We start from the raw sequence: 17,507 nt of genomic DNA, 5'->3' as shown, positions 1-17,507 counted from the left end.
AATACCAGAGCTCCAACCCTGAGCATCGCGGCAGTGAGGGTTGATGCTGCCTTTAAGTGTGTTTCAGTGCTCTTTGGATCCAGCCCTCGGGGAGAATTGGTCCACAGCTGCTGGGAGTCCTGGCTGGGGGATTAAAAATAAACCCCTAAGCCTGGCTCCAAAAGGTCGGTCGACGTGTAACATTTAGAAGAGCCTCAAACTGTTATTCCAAGGACTTGTTTGGTTTTTTTTTTTTTTTCCTCCATTGGAAAAGTAAATATCAAAGCTGCTGCAGAAAAAAAAAGCTGTTCCTGACTCTTCCCTGTGGATGGGGATTTGCTGCACATGAACTGGGGGGATGCTGTGGGAGAAAGCCTGGGAGCAGGACGGCAAATGGCAGTGGCACCGTCACCTTTAATTAATTAATGCCACTTTGTGTTAACAGCTCCAGAGCCCAGAGAGGGTGCTGGAGCAGTAGAGGGCAGCTGCACATAACCCGGGGTTGCTTTATGAAGGTGAGAGTTGTTGACAGAAGAGATTTGCACCTCCTTGTGTGGCATTAGCCTCTCTGTTTGGGGCAGTTCACCCTGAATTTGTTTTTGTTATGCTCACTGCTCCTCTCCTGGGAGCAATCCACGGGGGCATGTGGGTGCACAGCTGCAGGTGAGCTCAGGGGGTGCCAATGAGGTTCCTGAAGTGGTGTTAAATGCACACGCCAAGGGCTGGCTCCTGCATCTGTCACCCACTTGTAACTCCCTTCTGAATTAAGATGAACTTGACCTGAGCGGGGAGTGCAGATGTGGACCCTAAACCATGTTGCCACAGAAACAAAGAGGATGAAGTACAGTCAGCCAAAAGTCCTGTACATTTTCTCCCATCTTTCAAGCCATAATTGCTGCTGACAGTCCTTAAACCCGTGGCTAGCCTGCACTCAGGCTCCGTTAGTGTGCATTATCCACCGCTACTTCACACGCCGGAGCTGGAGCCCAGGCGCTGGTTACCAGCACACAGGCTGCTCTCTCAGCCTTTCCAGCAAATATAATTTTTTCCTCATCTCCAAGGAACAAAGTGGAGACAAAAGATTAATCTTCCATGGATTGTAAAATCCTTGGGGCGAGGAGCGTGGCGTCGGTTCAGCGTTGCTGGCAGCCTTTCTGCTGGCTCTGATGGGCTCTGGAGCAGCTCTGGCTGTCCCACTCCTCTTGCCCCCAGCCCAGGAGCACAGCAGTGCAAAGCCATGGCTTTCGGGAGAATTAGTCCCAATTCCCTTTTGTAGAAACAAGATCAAAATCAAAACCGGCTGTCAACTTCCATGCCTTGAACAGCACTTGGTCAGCACTAGCTGGGCCCTGCTCCCCCTCCCGCACCATAGCCGGGCCTAAAAACACCTCCTCAGAAGCTTGGGAGGTGTTAAACCCAGTCCTCGCTTCTTTTTATGACCCTCTTAAGCTTGTCTACCTCCAAAAATTATTACTGTGGGGAAGCCAAGATAAATAAGGTTTGCCTTTCGGTTCAGGGCTGATGTCCTGCAGAAGGGAATCCCCCAGACCAGGGGGCTGCAAGGGATGGAGCCCCACTGCCCCCAGCCCAACTTGCCCCAATGGCCACGAGGTCTTTGCTTACAATATTGACGGTGCTTTCACTCCAGACCCTTTTCCCTCACTGGTGATTGTTGGACTGACTGATTTATGGCTCCAAGTCGCTAATAATTTTCATGGACTGCTTAATTATAGGTGGGGTGGATGGTGCTGCCTATTACTAGGGCTGCCAGATGTTCCCTTTGTAACTCTGTTCTCAATTGCTCCCAGCTTTGCCAAACTTTAACTTTTGGGGCTGGGACATTGTCTTCATACCCTCTTCCAGTACAAGGACTGGCAGCATCTGATGAAACTGGGAGGAGCAGGAACAAGAGGAGTGGGTCTTCATGCGGTGCTGAGCAGAGCTGTGGGGTGCCCTATCTAGGGGCATGGTGTGGGCAGGGAGGTGGCATGTCCCCAGGGGCACCTGAGAGGAGGACTTGGAGGAGGCATCGTTGTAGGTTACTGAATAAAATGCTCAAACACTGGAAGGGTGCTAGTGGAAAACACCGTAGGTGCCTGCCTGCACCTTGCCCAGTGGTAAGGGCTGGCACATGGGGTGGGACACTGCTGGGGAGACACTGCTGGGCTGGAGGGACCCATGGTCTGAACTGCTGCAGTTGCAGAACATGACAGAGGGGTCAGGAGGTGCTGGGGAAAGAAACGAGGGTCTCCTGGTTGTACATACATGGTCATGCAGCATGACCTCAGTGTGCCTTGCCTCAGTTCTTCAGCTGAACAATGAGCATTAAATCAGACCCTCACCTTCCTGGGCACAGATGGAGGCACTTTGTGGTGTAGGGCCTTGCCTAAATCATGTCTAGGAGGACACAAAGAACCCTCTTTCCAAAAACCTTGCTCTGGGAGCAGCACATTCACCCTGGGGCAGGGTAACAAGGATTGGGCAGCTGCCTGTAAGAGGGCTCCTGACCGAGCTGCAGGCTGGGTGACGCAGGAGCGCGGTCTGACCCCCTGCCAAAGCAGCTGCTTTGAGGGCAGTTCCCAAGTTTCGGGGATGATCTGTTGCATCAAGTCCTCTGTGCACCTTGTCAAGTGCACATCATATTTTAATAATATCAGATTACGTTTGTTCTCCCCAGGCACCTGGTGGAACCACTCAGCCCCATGAACCAGAGAGCCACTGGGCAGACCCCAGCCGAGGGCAGCACTGCTCAGCAGCAGAAACACCACTTTTTGCCCCAAAACGGTCACAAAAGGCAGATGAATACAACAGAGCTTGAAGTGAGGTCAGACCGCAGGGCTGGGAGCTTTGCTTCCTGCAAGAGGGCCTGCGGCACCGCTCGGGGGGGCCCGCCGGGCTGCAGCTCGGCGAGAGCACCCCTCTGCCTCCCACGCCATCGGCTGCAGTGAACCAAACAAAAAAGAGTTTAACAAACTGAAAAAAATGAACCTACGTTTCCTTCAGGACCTCTGCTCCAGTGGGAGCTGCAAAACGTTTTCTATAAATGAATCTACATAGAAATAAATAAGCTAGAGCTTCTCCCCGAGATGTCTGCTGCCACTTCCTTGCGCTTGCCGCTGTCTCCGGGCTCTGCTTTGGGTACGGTTCCGCAGAAGTTGGGTTCGTCTGCCCCAAGCTGCGTCACCTCTCGGCCTGTTCCTGCTCCCACAGCTGGAGAGCGGCACCGGTTGCCGTCAGCTTCTTCCAGCAGCGGGTGCAGGGGGAAAAACTGGAAGTACCTGAAAAGTCAGAAGTTGGTGTTCACGTGGGGACAGTCACTGGGAACGGGTTTTAGCTGGATCACAGAAAAACTGCTCGAGTGAAGAGCCCAGTTAGGTGCTTTCCGTGGCAAAGTTCTGCAGACGGGAGGGGTAGTCGCTATCTTTAGCCGGGTTGCACCCATGGACTTTGGGGGCAACCTTCTTTTTCCAGATCAGGGTAACTCCTCACGTTGCTGCTGCTGGTCTCTGCTGCATAGTGGATCTGCTAGAAACAGTCATTTTGCTACTAGAAACAGTCATTTGAGCAGCTTGTTGCAAGCAAGTGTTGCAAGACAGCGATGTAAAGCACTTGTGTTGTGTAACTGGGGTGCTGGGCCCTCCTGAGCCGAGTAGGAAGGGGATGGAGGGACCTGGTTAAATAGGGTGGTGAGAAGGGTCCAGGCCAGCCTTGCTGTGCTGAATCATTGCAAAAACACGAGTACTTCCAGAAGGAGCCCGTTTGCTCGAATACGGACACTCTGCCTTCTGCCGCGGGGACGAGGAGCGCTAAGCAGTGTGAAGCGTGATGCCCTGGGATGTCCCGGACACACACTGTGAGACTGATGCTCAGGTTTTACCAGGTGTGAGGTGCCTCGGTTCCTCCCTGTGTCTCCCTGCGGTGACATTTTACATTTCACGTTTCAAAAGGCGAAGGCGGCGCAGCTCAGCTGCCTCTCTCGGATACGGTGCATCGATGGGGCCAGTGCTGGTAGCGGGTTTAACAAGTGTCAGGCAGCGAGTCGTACTCCCAGGGGTCCCGCTGCCATCAGGCGCTGCCCCTGGCCCCGCTGAGGAACACGGACCCGGATTTGGTCTGCTTCCAGCGGGGCGGGAGGGTTGGGGCATGCCCAGCTTCCAGCTGGAAGAGGGGTGATGGCGGGGACCCTCTCTCCCCGCACAGCCCACGCTCTGCCCGGGCAGGCCCTGAGCAACCCCCCTCCCCATATGTCCCAGCAGCTGAAGGAGCAACCAGCAAGCTGGGGCTGCTTCCCCTCCGGCCGGAGGATTTCCCTGGCCGCCAGCACCACTTCCGAGAAGTTTGGAAATCATTTTAAAGCTATTTTAAAGGCGGGAGGGGAAGAGGCGCGCGCGGAGGGGGCCAGCCTGGGCTGCCAGGGGGCGGGTGGGGAGCGCGGGGACCCCCCTCTCCGCCGCTGCGCTCCCCGGGGCTGCCCCGCGGGGGGCGGCGCCGGGCGCGGCGGCCCCGGGGGAGGCGGGGGAAGCGGCGAGCAGGGCGGTACCGGCGGGAGGAGGCGGGCCCGGCGGCGGGGAGCCCCTTCCCGCGGCGGGCGGAGAGGTGCCGAGGCAGCGCCGTGCGAGCGGCGCCCCGTGTGCCCTCCGTGCACCCCCCCCGGCCCCCCGCCCCGAGCATCCCCCCGGGCCGGGCCGCCGCCGGGGCATGGAGGCGGCGCACAGCCTCCCGGTGCTCGACGTCCTTCGCCGCTTCGGTGTAACCGAGAGCTGCGGGCTCAGCCCGGAGCAGGTCCGCCGCAGCCGGGAGAAGTACGGCCCCAATGGTTAGTGCGGCGGGGCGCTGCCGGTGGGGACGGGAGGGGCTGGGGGACCTGGCGGGGGGGAGGGCGGGATGGGGCAGTGCTGGCGGGACACCCGCATCCCACCGGGACCGGGACCGGGACCGGGACCGGGACCGGGACCGGGACCGGGTGCTGCCCTGGGACCCCCCGGAGCATCCCCCCAGAGCCGTGGGGATTTCCCGCGGGACACCTGTTGATGAGGAGGATTAAGAGCTGAGTACTGGGGTACGGGCGGCAATTAGCGGGGTGTTAATTCCTCTGGCGGAGCGCCTGAAGGCTGGGAGGGACACGGATATGTCGCCAGGAAAGAGAGGGGGAAGTTCCCCCGTTGCCTGTGGGTGAAAGAGGGAAGCCCCAAAATCGAGGTGAGGGTTGTTGCGGTGGGGGGGGGCCCGCTCCCGGCTCACCGCAGCCCTGCCTGGGCGCGGGGTGCTGCTGCGGAAGAGGAGGGGGTGGCAGGGGGAGATGGGGTGACGGGACGTGCGCCGGCTTCGCTGCGCTGAGCCCGGGGAGCCCTCTTTGAGCAGCTGGGCATCTGCTTGGGTTGGCTGAGGGGAATTTTTAAACTCGTCTTTTAAATGCACTCGGTGTGTACGGGAGGGACTCGCTGGGTGCCTGAACTACCCGGGGAAACAGTGATTTTGATTGTTCAAGCTGTAGCTGTAGGTAGGTCGTTAACCCTGCATGCGGAAACAGGAGGGTTTTAGGGTGAGTTTACTCCGGTGCTTTGTAGTAGCAAGTCCTTTCTCGAAGCTGTGCAGGGAGATAAGCGTGTAAACTCCTTTTCTAGGTAGGAGCTTGTTGCATCTGCTTTTCACTTGATCCTCATGTATGAGGCTAAGGAAAGCTCGAGTGGATGCTGGCAGGGTTGCTCTCTGCATCTTTGCTCACGGGGAGGGCTGTGTTAGGTGGATCAGAGGGCTGTGCCTCCCCCAGACAAGCCGTGCGAGCAGCAGTCCCGTGTGCTGAGCTGTGCTCCGGGTCCCCCTTCCCGCCAGCGCTCCCTGTACTGGGCAGCTTCTGCTCCGTTCCCCGAGTCAGCGTGGCCAGGGATGGACTCGTGAGCTCTTACCACGGAGCGTCCGCACCAGGCGTAAGCAACGGAGCGTCACACGTGCCCTTGTCTGACCCGATTTTGGAGGAGGGCAGCTGGGGACCCATCTGGTGAGCCTCTGCTCTGGGGGCCTAAACACAGAACGCGTCCTTAACAAAGAGGTGTGCTGGTCTGGTTTCAAGGTATAATTGCTCCTAACGTTTCTGTGCCATCCCTCAACCCCAGGGGTACGTAGGGGTCATGGCCTCTACGGGTGGCCTCTACGTACAGTAGTGTGTCACCTACAGGCATCACTGGTGGCTTTAACCTCCTGTTTGCCCAGTGAATCATCACTGCTGAGTCAGGCACGTTGGCTGCTCGGTGCGCTGGGCTCTCTGCCTTGAAAAGGTAGCTCAGACCTACAATGTAGGTGCAAAGCAAAGAGTTAGTGGTGGCAATTACTTTGTCTTTTAACTTTTTTTTCCCCCTCTTGCAAGCACTGGCTCTGACTTGCCTCTCTCTATGGTTTTGCTTCCCATACAGTCCAGTGTTGGGTTTCTTGCAGGCTGTTGATTCGCAAGAGCTTCTGACTTTGGGATGTCCCGTGGCTTTTGCCTTCACAGCAGAGCTCTGCACCTCCTGTACAATACAGCTCACAGTGCTGTGCACAGACAGTGAGAGCAGTAACATGAGCAGTTCAACTATCCATGAAAATGTGGTTGAAGATTTTAAGAACTACGAAATTTTGCCATTTTTGTGCATTATTTATGTTTTTATTGTGGTGTGAATGAGATGTGGACAGGTTAGTACATCTTTAAAATCATGCAGAATGGGAGCCTGTGTGGTTTGTTTGGATTTTTTGTTTTGGTTGAAAACCTTGATATCAAGCAAATAGCCTTTTTTCCAGCATGGCAAGAACTTGCAGGTTGTGTTGCGGCAGCAGGAGCCGACCTCCCCGACCGTGCTGGGGTACCCGTGGGTGCCCTGTTTGGGAGAGCTGCTGCGGGGAGCGGCGCGGGATGGCGAGCGGGGCTTGCACCAGAGCGCAGGTCTTGAAGATGGCCCGTATTAAATTGCATTTTGATTTAGGCTTAAATTAAGCTCCAGCAGCGGAAGTGTGGGGCAGTTTTGTGACTTGCTTGAACTCACTCAAAAGGGGGAAGAAAATTCAAATCTTGCATGGCTTGAAGCGCAGAGCAGATCTGCAGCTCCAGCTAGTTTCACTTTTTGCACCCTCCTGTCTCACGTTCATTCACTTCCTTCTAAACCTGAAATCAAACTGCCAGTGTGGTCATGAATCACAATCTAAAATACATCATCTTTCTTAAAAACTGCCTCCCGACGTACTTTAGAGTGCTGCTGTCTGCTTTTTATTGTGTTGATGCATTTCAAAAATAGGAGCTGCAATGAGCTCCAGAGAAGCAGTGGCCATTGGCATGTTTTATATTAAAAATATATATATTTTTTTGGCAGGGGTATTATTTTGGAGCCTAAAATTGCTTTTTCAGTTCCAGTGCTTCATTTACATTTGCAGGAGGAAACAGAGAGCAATACTGATTATTTAATATCTCCAGTTCGTGGCTTGGCAGCCAAGCAGTGAGATATAGATTACTGGACTGGAAGAAGATATTTCTCCATTAGGAAGAGCTCTTGTTCTAGCTTCAGATCTGTCATCAGCACTGTCGGCATGGCCATTTCATTTGCCAAGGAAACTGGAGAAGCCGCAGAACATTTAGGTCTCACCATGGCGATTTTCAAAAGGCTCCCGGATCTCCCAAGTCAATTCTAACTAATAAACACTTTGTGGTGCTCTGTGTGTGCCGGGCGGACGCTCCCCTACGCCCTCTCCCATCTGCCAGCACTGAGCTCCACAGTTGCTTTCAGACCACAACACTTAAAAAATAAATATTAAAGCAAAAAATGCGCATCTCTTAATTTATAATAGACTGAGCAGGAGGATGCAGGGGTGCAAACATTTTCTTTCTAAATGTAAAACCAGGGGCACGATTTACCCTGAAATTATTTCAGTTTTGCCAAGGAATGACAGACATAAATGGGAGTTGCCCCGCGGACAGTCAAGTGATTTTCTGTTTTAAATATAGCTCTGATTTTGCTCTTCTAAATGGATTTCCATGTGTAAATGAGGATACATTTCAGGCAGGATATTGCCAGCGTTAATGCATATGCATAATTTTATTTGCTTCATCAGTAACCTAAATGGACTGTGAATGTCAGCGGAGTCAAGTGCTCGGCTGTTTGCAGTATAGGGGCGTTTATCTCTTCTTGCATTTCATCTCTTCTGACTCCAAAGCAAAAGCCCCGCTGCTGTCTGCGGTTGGAAACAGCACTGGGCAGGATGAGACCCTGCCCGCCAGCCCTCCTCGGGGTTTCGCCCATCCCCTCCTTTACCCTCGCCACCGCTGGGGCTGACCCCCAGCACGCTACCCGATGCTCTTCAAAACCTCTCCCGCCTCACTGCAAGGCGCAACGATAGCAGTGTTTACGTGATGGCTGGTTTAAGTGTTACTCAAGGCAGCTTCAGCACTGGGCGAGCAGTGCTACAGCCTCTGCATCTCCGTAAGCTTTATTTCAGGATCTCGGAGCCCTTGTGTGTATTTTTGCGTGTGTGTGCCTGAGCCTGCTTGGGCAGGAGGAGGTGACATCCCCAGGCCCAAATCCAGCCTGTGATGCGTTGCCTTTATCCCCAAACCCACCAGCGCTCACTCACGAGGAGCTTTCTGCTCTTCAGCACGAGCACGTGGTAGTCCAAGCCCCGGCTTTGCTAGAAGCAGAGGCAAAAACCACTGTTACATTATTTATTTCCATCCTTTTCCTAGCCTATACGCAGGGCTGCGTGTGCGTGTGTGTGTGTGTCCATCGGCACACGCGTGTGCAAGCACGCACCCCTGCGCGTACTCTAATTGCGGTGCGTTACTTGACGTGGGACTCGCTGCCGGCAGCTGCTAACCAGCCAAGGTTGTGCTCCAACTGTCTCTTGAGGATTTAAAAAAAAAAAAAGAACTAGAAATTTTATTTCATGCTGAAATATTTGAGATGCTGGTAAGGAGAGGAAAAGCAGCATTTTCTGACTCATCTAACTCTGCTCTCTGTTCCTCTGCGCATCGCCCACCTTTTCCACCCCGAAACACACGCTTAACAGTCTGATTCATAAACATGCTACGTTTTTTTTCCCTCCCTCTCCAAATCCTTTCCCTTAGGAGAAATGCTGAGGCATTGAAACCTTGTGAGCACCTTCAAATCTGGGGAGAGACTACACAAAATTTTTCGAATTGGACAAGAGGAAACTTGGGATTTTCACCCCTGTGCCGTTCTCTGAGGTCACCCGCTTTCATGCCTACCTTTAAAAAAAATTATGACTGAAGAGCAACGTTCAGAAAAATTGATGTCTCCTCTTAATGTGCTGCAGGATCCAGGGAAGGAAAATTTCCAGGGCAAGGAGAGGCAGGGACTGTGCTGGGTGGGAAGAGATTTTGCGTGCAGGTCTCATGCGTACCCCTGGGGCTGGCCTCCCCTATTGCACAAGTGTTATTTCATTAATATTTTTATTTCATTGCTGGCTTTAAAGCTGGGGGTGGTGGAGCTGGTGCTATGAAACACTGATTTAGGAGGAGTTGGATGCACTGTGGATGCCTGGATGCCGGCTTGGGGTGCGCCGTTTCCAGGAAGGGGCTGGAAGGGGTCCTCCAAATACAGCAGGCTGATCCTCTTCCCCAGTATTTCAGGTGCCTGTTTTGACCTTCCTCCCAGAGCGGAGAGTTTTTGGCCCACCTGGTGCAGTCCTCGCCGTCTCCATGTAGCTGTGTGGCTGCTCGCTCTTTGATTTTTCAGTGGTATTGGTCTTTCTGTGTGTTTTAAGCCTTCTGCAATTGCTAGATCTGACTTTAAGCTATTGAGTAGAATATCTATCGTCATCTTCCTCCAAGCTAAATCTCTGAAAAATACTATTGATATTTATGTTGCAAGTATGTTTGTTTTTGGTTTTGTTTTTTTTTTCTTTTTAAAGCTTCTCCTCAAAACCATTTTTCTTGAGTGAAAAGCACCACCTGATGCCTAGTGCTGCTTTTGCTTTCTTCCTATCAAGGAGAATTTTAATTTGAAAAGCATCCAAGTTGCTGCCTTTTCACTCTGTATTTTATCTCTTGCAAATGGGATGGTGTGAAAGCAGGAGGCTCCTGGCTGCTGCTAAATCACCCCTGTCCTGTGGGTCGGGTCGTCCTGGCACATCTTCAGCCCAGGCAGTGCTTCTGCCACGTGCCCCGGCAGGACGTCCTGCCCAGTGCCCAAAACTGCAGGTGCTGGTGTGAAGCAGGGCTGAGCACGGGTGACTTCAGGCAACTTAAAGCAGATGGCTGTTGTTTTCTGGTGGTGGTAGCCACCCTGTGCAGCACTGGAGAGCTACAGCAAGGAGGGACACACAAACCCCACCCCGAGAGCAGTGTTCCCATTGCCCTTGGGCAATCTGCAGCGGGGATCTGAACCGGTTATCAAAAGGCATCAGAAACCTGGTGGGGCTGCACACCACCCTGAGATACTTTCATTCTCCTGGTCCTGAAAAATGAGATGATGTGATGCGTTTTCATATCTCCAAACTTCTGGAGGAGCCAGCTTTGATTTTTCTCCTAGGTGCAGCATTTGCAGAGTCGGTTGGGATGCTGATGCCCCTCCAGAATGTTAAGGTTATTCTTTGTAAACCATGAGCCAGATGTCGAGTGTTTGCATCCTGTGCCTCTCTCCCAGCTAGCCCAGTCCCGCTCCTGGAGAAGGGGCTCCTCCCTGCGAGCATCACTGTGTCCAGACTAGCCACAAAGTCCTTCTCATGGCTCCTTGAGCTCACCTGGCGGGTCAGTGGATGCCCCATCCACATTAATGTTTCCAGGGCTATTAAAAGGAGTATTAAGAAGTTATGAGCACCACCTGAGCTGTACTCCATGGGGAATTAGGGCAGTAAAAGCAGAATGGCAAACCTCTTTCGGCGGGTCAGGCCGGGTGTCTGGGTGCTGGCATTACGCAGGGATGTTCTAAAGCTCCGATTTATTTTTCTCCCCTGGGGAAAGCCTGTTAGGGCGCTTGGGCGGCCCCGGCACGCGGGGCAGTGCTCCCCGCCCGGCGCATTGGCTCGATCCGCTAATCACAACCAGCGGTGGTGCGAAGAGGAGGACGTTGTCTCCAGGGCTGGCTGGTTTGATGTGGGTTAGCTCAGTAACCGGCTGGCAGAGTGGTCTGGAGGGGGAGGCGCTTGGGAGCGGGATGGGGACCAGAAGCCAAGCCACTGAGCTGATGTTTTCCGGGAGCATTGCTGGTGCTCGTCGTCTCAATTACACGGTGGAAACATTAAGGCAGGCTGTGATTGTCAGGAGAGGGATGGGGTTTTCTGCTTGCCTTTTTTATCTTGCCTTTCTTTTTTATTTTTTTCCCCTCTTTTTCCCTCCCATTCCCCTGGTTCTCACGTAGCATTCATGGATGACCTCCCATTGCATCTTAGATGGGCTGAAGGCAACAAGGGCAGTCTCTCCTGGTTAGCTGGTACACCTTGGGCAGGAGAAACAGCTGATGCTGGGGATGGTGGGAGGACTGGGGAAGGTGGGAGGGATAGAGGAGAGGGGGCCACAACCACTGTGGGTGGGCTGGGTGGGCAGGCAGCAGCAGGGCAGAGCTGTCTGGGGCTCAGTCCAACCTGGTGCAGTATTAATACCCAGCAAAACTGAGAAAGCACCAACCCCCCATCCCACCTCCACTTATTACTGTGCATCTGATTTTTTTTTTTTTTCCCTGGTATTGTGACTCATGATCATTTTTTATATCTCAGTGTTGGTAGTATTGGATGTAGAAAGTATAACAGTAACCTATATTAAAAAAAAATTACCGACTGCCTGGTTGAGCTGCTGTCTGTACCAATTACCTTGCTGGAAAACAGGTAGCAGAGATCTGGGCTAGAAGTGTAGAAATGTTGAAGAACCAGAGCCAAAAAGCAATAGAGAAAATTGTGGTTACTTGAGTATTTCCATGACGTGAGCGTGCGCCAGAGGCTCCTCCGTGGGCGGTTAACCCCTCACAGGCAGGGCTGCAGGCAGCTGCCTGCTCCGCCAGCGTCTGAGCAATGACCGTGCGGGTGGTGATGAGCAATGCTGGGACAGGAGACTTGTTATTCCTGCTAGGATTAACACAATTAACGCTAATGGGTCTTTTCCGAGGTGGGTGATTTACCGGAGTTGAGCCAGTCATCTTGTGAAAGGAAGGTCAGATTTGAGTCCAAAGTGGTGCTCTTTTGAAAAGAAGTTGAATTAATCCTTGCTAGCAACTAACCTCATGTTTATAACTAGTATTTGCTAGTTTTTTTGTGGGAACCTCCCAGGTTTTGAGGTTTGGCTGCTCATTATCACTGTAACAGCCTTTTCTCTTTCTCACCCGCAGAGGTGGTAAGTCTGGGGTCAGGCTGTGTTTTGGTAGCAGTCCCGTCTACCTCCAGGGACGGGGTCCGTGCCCATGTGCCGCCTGGTCCAACACGTCCTCAGGCATCAGGCTTCTTCAGGGCACGCAATAGCATCTCTCTGTGGCCCGTGGTGGCTGAAATCTGAAATTTTGTACCTCATTTTGAAGTCTAGACCTATAGTACGCCTAAATGTAGTGTCTCCGCTCTGATCATCAAAATTCTCCTAAACTTTAAATGTTCAGCAACCTTCTGGATATACTGATGGAGGTCCTGGCTTTGTCACCTGTGCTCCCACATGAAGCCACTTGAGATTATTTATATATGTGTATATATAATCACCCATTTGAGATTACATATATATCTATATTCACCATTTGAGATTTTTATATATATATGTAATACCCCCCTCCCCCCCCAACATTTGCAAGTCACTGTGGGACATCATTGGATAAAAGGTCCCTTTATGGAGAGGAAGCAAAAAACAGACAATAATAAGCTATTTCTTCCCTGTCAAGAGCTAACAGGTCTGAGCCCGTCTCGGGCTCTGCAGGGCTGAAGGGTGAAGGCACCTGAGGATGAGGGACACCGCGCTGATGGCCCAGCCTGGCCCCGTGGCAGGGTCACCGTCAGCATCAGAGGTGTGATGTTCTGGGGAGGAAATCCGCTTCTTGCTCTTGCGTGTCCCCTGTGCCCCTGGGTTCCGGTCCACAGTATTTTTGTTTTGGGTGTTTCCTGCTATTTAGCCACTACGTGTATTTTAAACGAGCGGTCGGGGGGAGGCGGGGAAGGGATGCGAGTTAATTCAGACCAACGGGCAGGGTTGTGTCGGGCGGCTGCAGGAGCGGTTGGGGGCGCGGTGCCGGGGACAGCCCTGGCACGGATGGGTTTTGCTCCATCCTGGTGAAACCACCTCCAGCGCGTCCATGAGGCTCCCAAAGCCACCGGCCGTGGCCATACTGCTCCCATAAGCGGGGTGGGAAAGTTGTTCCTTATGCTGGGAGCCAGTCCATGCCCTCCTGAGGGGATGGAAGGCCAAAATCCTTGGGCGTGTTTGGTTTGGTTTGTTTTTTTCTTCTCCACTCATTGGGGAAAATCCTTGGGGTCCTTGCAGAGCCGCCCTCTGAGCAAATGCAAGGGCTGTGTTCTGTATGTTATATATTTGCTTTATTATGTATGGTTTTGTTTTTTTTCTTCTGGTTTGGAAACAGTTTTTCTTGCATTTGTTACTGGTAAAAATCAGTTATTTTTTGGGAAGGATGAGTGGGTGGGGGAGATTCTCTCTTCTGCTTCCTTCACCATGGGGAGCAAAAGCACGGAGATCCTTGAGGAGGAACTCAATTAGCTGAGCAGTGACTCTGGCCCCTCCAGCAGCAGGTGATGGCCAAATCTCCAGGGATTTGCCCTGTAAGACATCGGCTTAGCTGGATTTTGCCGAGCAGGCAGCACCCGTCCCTGGGAGATGGGCAGCTGAGGTCAGGATAACCCGTCATTTACCTGCCTGTTTCTACTTTCTTTTTTCATTTTGCAACCTCCAAGTCAACAGAAAGTCTAAAATAAGGAAAATGTGGAGAATGAGTGGAAAAATAAAAATAAAAAGGGCCAGCTCAGCAGTGCGGGGTGGGAGGGGGGAAGCGATGGAGCTGTGTCCCTGGCCCTCCCGCTCCGGCCACTGCAGAGGGTTCCCCTGGGGACACCGTGTCCCTTGGGTTTTTGATGGCTTTCTGTGCTTTTGCATGATTTGGAGATGAGGGACCTTCTGTCACCTTCAGATAAATGGAAAGCCCATCAGAGGGGCAGTAGCGTTTTGGTCTGCTCCCCTCCGGAGGGGAGTCCTGCAGTGACCCAGGAGGAGGTGGGGCTGCTCTGCAGTGCTGGCTCAGGCCTGTTTGGGGCTCCTCTTTTTATTGATAAAAGCCCAATTCAAATTATTCTTCCCTTTTCACCCTTTTTGACATAAACATATATAGGTATCTATGTATATATACATATATAAATATAAAATATTCTATCCATATAGAAAAATGTATATAGGTATCATGTATATGTACAAATATGTATTTCATCCTTATACACGAACATATGTAGGTATGTATGTATATATACATATATATATTAAAAATATTTCATTCTTATAGACACGCAGACAGATATTATACATAGTTGGAAGGAGATTACGGAAAAAGCCTAGATGGGACTCATGTTTCCAGGGATCTCTGAGTAACTCACTCCAGGAAAGGAACTGCTTCAGCTACAGAGAGATGTGTGATCCCCAGAGAGTTCATCCATGAAAAGTATTAATTGTCCAACTAGCCCCTTTTCCCCATCCAGAAGAACAGATCTTTTCTATCCTACAGAAATTTTTTTCTTCTGATATAATCTAAACTAAGGGCAGTGTACACTTCATTTTCCATGAAAACCCATCCAAGAGGATTGCTGAAAATAGATTGTGCTCTGAGAACAGATACCAGAAAAAGCAAGTGTGTGTGTGTGGGGAGCCAGGTCAGCCAGGGCAAGAAGTTCCATAAAAAAAAATTCATAATAATAATCTCAGTTTGAGTTAACTGAGTTGAAAATCAGCTCACCAGCACCCATGTGGGTCAGGGGCGGAGGATGTACCGCCCCGCAGATACACTAGCCGCTTTTTATCGGGCTGATTTTATTTACTGACAGATGGGAGATGGGTTGAGATGTGCTAGTCAAACCTTGAATTTCAAAGGTTTGCCGTGGCAGAGGCATTTCCTCCAGAAAACAAGCAGATAATAATAAAAAAAAAATCCAAGCCCCAACCTGCTCCAGAACTCTGCGCTTTTGGGATGGCGTCGGCTCACTTTGGCCCCGAGCTTGGGGCAGCTTCTCCTTCCAACCCGGCGTGCAAAGCTCAGGTTTTCCTGACCCATAAATACCCAGCCCAGCTCAGGCACTGAGGCTCAGCTACAGGTGGCAGCAGGATCGACTGAATTATCGACTGAAACCCCAGCTTTTGGAGTAGAGAGAGCGAGCAGCTTCTCCGTCTTGGCAAGGAAGGGGAGAAAATGCCGCTTGGATTTAAAAGCGATATCTCGTGGTTTTTTTCTTTTTTTTTTCCTTTCTTAATTGAGGTTACTGATTTGGGCCTATGCTTTTTGGGGGGTTCATCTTGCAAACTCCTGTGGGACAGCTCTTACAAGCGTCCCAGGAGTTGGGTCCACACGGTGGCAATTCAAGCCCAAACCTGCCAAGTACAAGATGTCGAGCAAAAAAAAGTGGCGAAGCAAATTAATTGCTGTGCTGTGCCATAAGTGCTGCAGAGTGAGCCCCTTTTTAGGGGAAAGGGAGGATGGTTTATGTTGTTTTGTGCCGGCAGGTTAACGCGGGAGGTGGGGTGGGATGTCAAAGTGCTTCCCCTCCCGCTGAGGGTAGGGTCTGGGATGGGAGGGTTTGGTGTCGCACACTGAGGTGGGCACCCTGCAGTGGGGAAAAAGCTGGGGTTATGCCGGGGAGGAAGGTAACCCCCCCCGCCTGCCTTTCCCTGCAGATACCGAGTGCTTTAATGCCGAGAGCCCCCAGACCGGCTGGTCCCTGAGCCCCACAGAGCAGTGGGAGAAACGTCCCCTGAGCAGGGATGCTGCCGGGGGATGCACCTGAGCTGCTCGGCGGTGCTGGATGCAGCAACCAGGAGCCACCCACATTTTCTACAGCACTTGGCTAGTGGAATACTTCAGTTACATTTATTAGTATTTATTATTTACTATTATTACTTATTAATTCTTATTACTATCTTATTAATGACTTATAATTATTAATTACTATTTATTTTATTGCTTTATTTTGCATACTAAGCAAGTGTGATGTCCTCAGTGGTTGCTTACAGCCTTACAAAAACCAAAGATGCTCCGCCCAGTGTAAACACTCACCAGATCCTTGGGGTGGCAATTTTGGGGGATGCTATTCCCCCCACCGAGCCACAGCAGCCTTTTGCTTTGTGCTGAGCAGCATCTGTCCTCTAGGAGCAAACACATTCTATTTTGAAAATGCATCCTAGTCTCATTTTCTTACCTGCCTTTCAGCCCCAATATCCATTTTTTTCTTTTTTTTTTTTTTCTTTTTTTAGGGAAGGGGAAAAAAAAACCCAAACACAGTTCCACTTTGCTCTTCCCCAGGTCTTGTAGAATTCAGCTGAAAGGTGCAACCCAGTTTTCGGTGCTGAAATTCCTCCCAGGGGACATTTGAAGCCTGCTGGGGCCATGCATGTTTTTCCAGGGCCAGGCAGGGATGGGTGGCTGGGGTGACCCGGCAGCGTGGGGCATCGCCAGGGCTCCTGGCACCACCAATCCGCCGGTTTGGTTTCCTAAACCATTCTCCGGCACTGCCAGGAAAATGTTACCACATTTTCTGTCGCCGGGTGTCGAAGTTGCTGCAAGTGGCCTATTTGTGGTGGTCTGTCATGGGTTACAAATTCACCATAGCATTTTTCTCTGGCCTGGATGGTGCTTTTGTGCCACCATGTTGGGTCAGAGGGGTTTTGGCATCTGGGCATCGTGGTCGTGATGCAGGGGGGAGCCGAAAGCCGAGCGGCCGAGGGCAGGAAGCTCCAGCGGAGCCCTAAAGGGTGAAAAACCATTGCTGGGCAAACCCCCCCTATTTATTTCACAGTAACCACTGTGGTGTCAATAGGAAATTAGCTGAAAAAGTAGTTTTAGAGCAAAAAAGGAGGAAATAAGATGATATCTGTAAGGTGCGAGAAGAGGATATACTGATATTGCGGCGTGCCCTTTGGGTTGGGGTTGTGGCAATTCTGGCAGAAGTTTCCCAAAAGCAGCAGAGTCTCTCCCTCGCTTTTCCCTGAGATTATGGAAAGGGTCTGCTCAAAGCAGGGATAAGGAGAAGCTAAAAAATCCTCAACACAACCCCAAAACTAAAATAAGCCACCCCAGCTTAAGCTTTATTTTATTTAAGCTCCTGTGGTGGTGGTTTTTTTTTTTCTTTTTCCAAAACCTGTTACTATTTAAACACAGATTTTTAGCTTTTCCACCCGGGAGCCAGAGCTGGAAATTCTTTCCACTGCGTTGGTGCAGGAGGGAACAAACCACTGCTTTTAGTTTGCTCAAATAATCCATCCCAGGCTGGAGCCGTGGGTTTCCTCTGCCCCGCTCCCTCCCACTCCCAAAGCGAGCCCAGGGATCTGCTGTGGGTTCCAGTGGGGACAGGGGTGGGGGGACAAGGCCACCACT

At 51.7% G+C, this 17,507-nt stretch overlaps 1 protein-coding gene across 5 annotated transcripts in view; it reads left to right on the top strand.

Moving 5' to 3' along the window:
* Window positions 1-4,563: 4,563 nt before the first annotated feature.
* ATP2A3 (ATPase sarcoplasmic/endoplasmic reticulum Ca2+ transporting 3) overlaps window positions 4,564-17,507 on the top strand; it is a 54,715-nt gene continuing 41,771 nt past the window's right edge. For all 5 annotated transcript variants that reach the window (XM_075113648.1, XM_075113645.1, XM_075113650.1 and 2 more), the window contains exon 1: window positions 4,564-4,795. In XM_075113648.1, the coding sequence (XP_074969749.1) occupies window positions 4,678-4,795 (118 nt within the window). In that variant the 5' untranslated portion in view covers window positions 4,564-4,677. The remainder of the gene's footprint in view (window positions 4,796-17,507) is intronic.

The sequence above is a fragment of the Phalacrocorax aristotelis genome, chromosome 18 (assembly GCF_949628215.1).
Source record: "Phalacrocorax aristotelis chromosome 18, bGulAri2.1, whole genome shotgun sequence".
In the NCBI taxonomy this organism is placed as follows: domain Eukaryota; kingdom Metazoa; phylum Chordata; class Aves; order Suliformes; family Phalacrocoracidae; genus Phalacrocorax; species Phalacrocorax aristotelis.
Note: the sequence above shows the minus strand (reverse complement) of the source record. Positions and strands in the feature narration are given on the sequence as shown.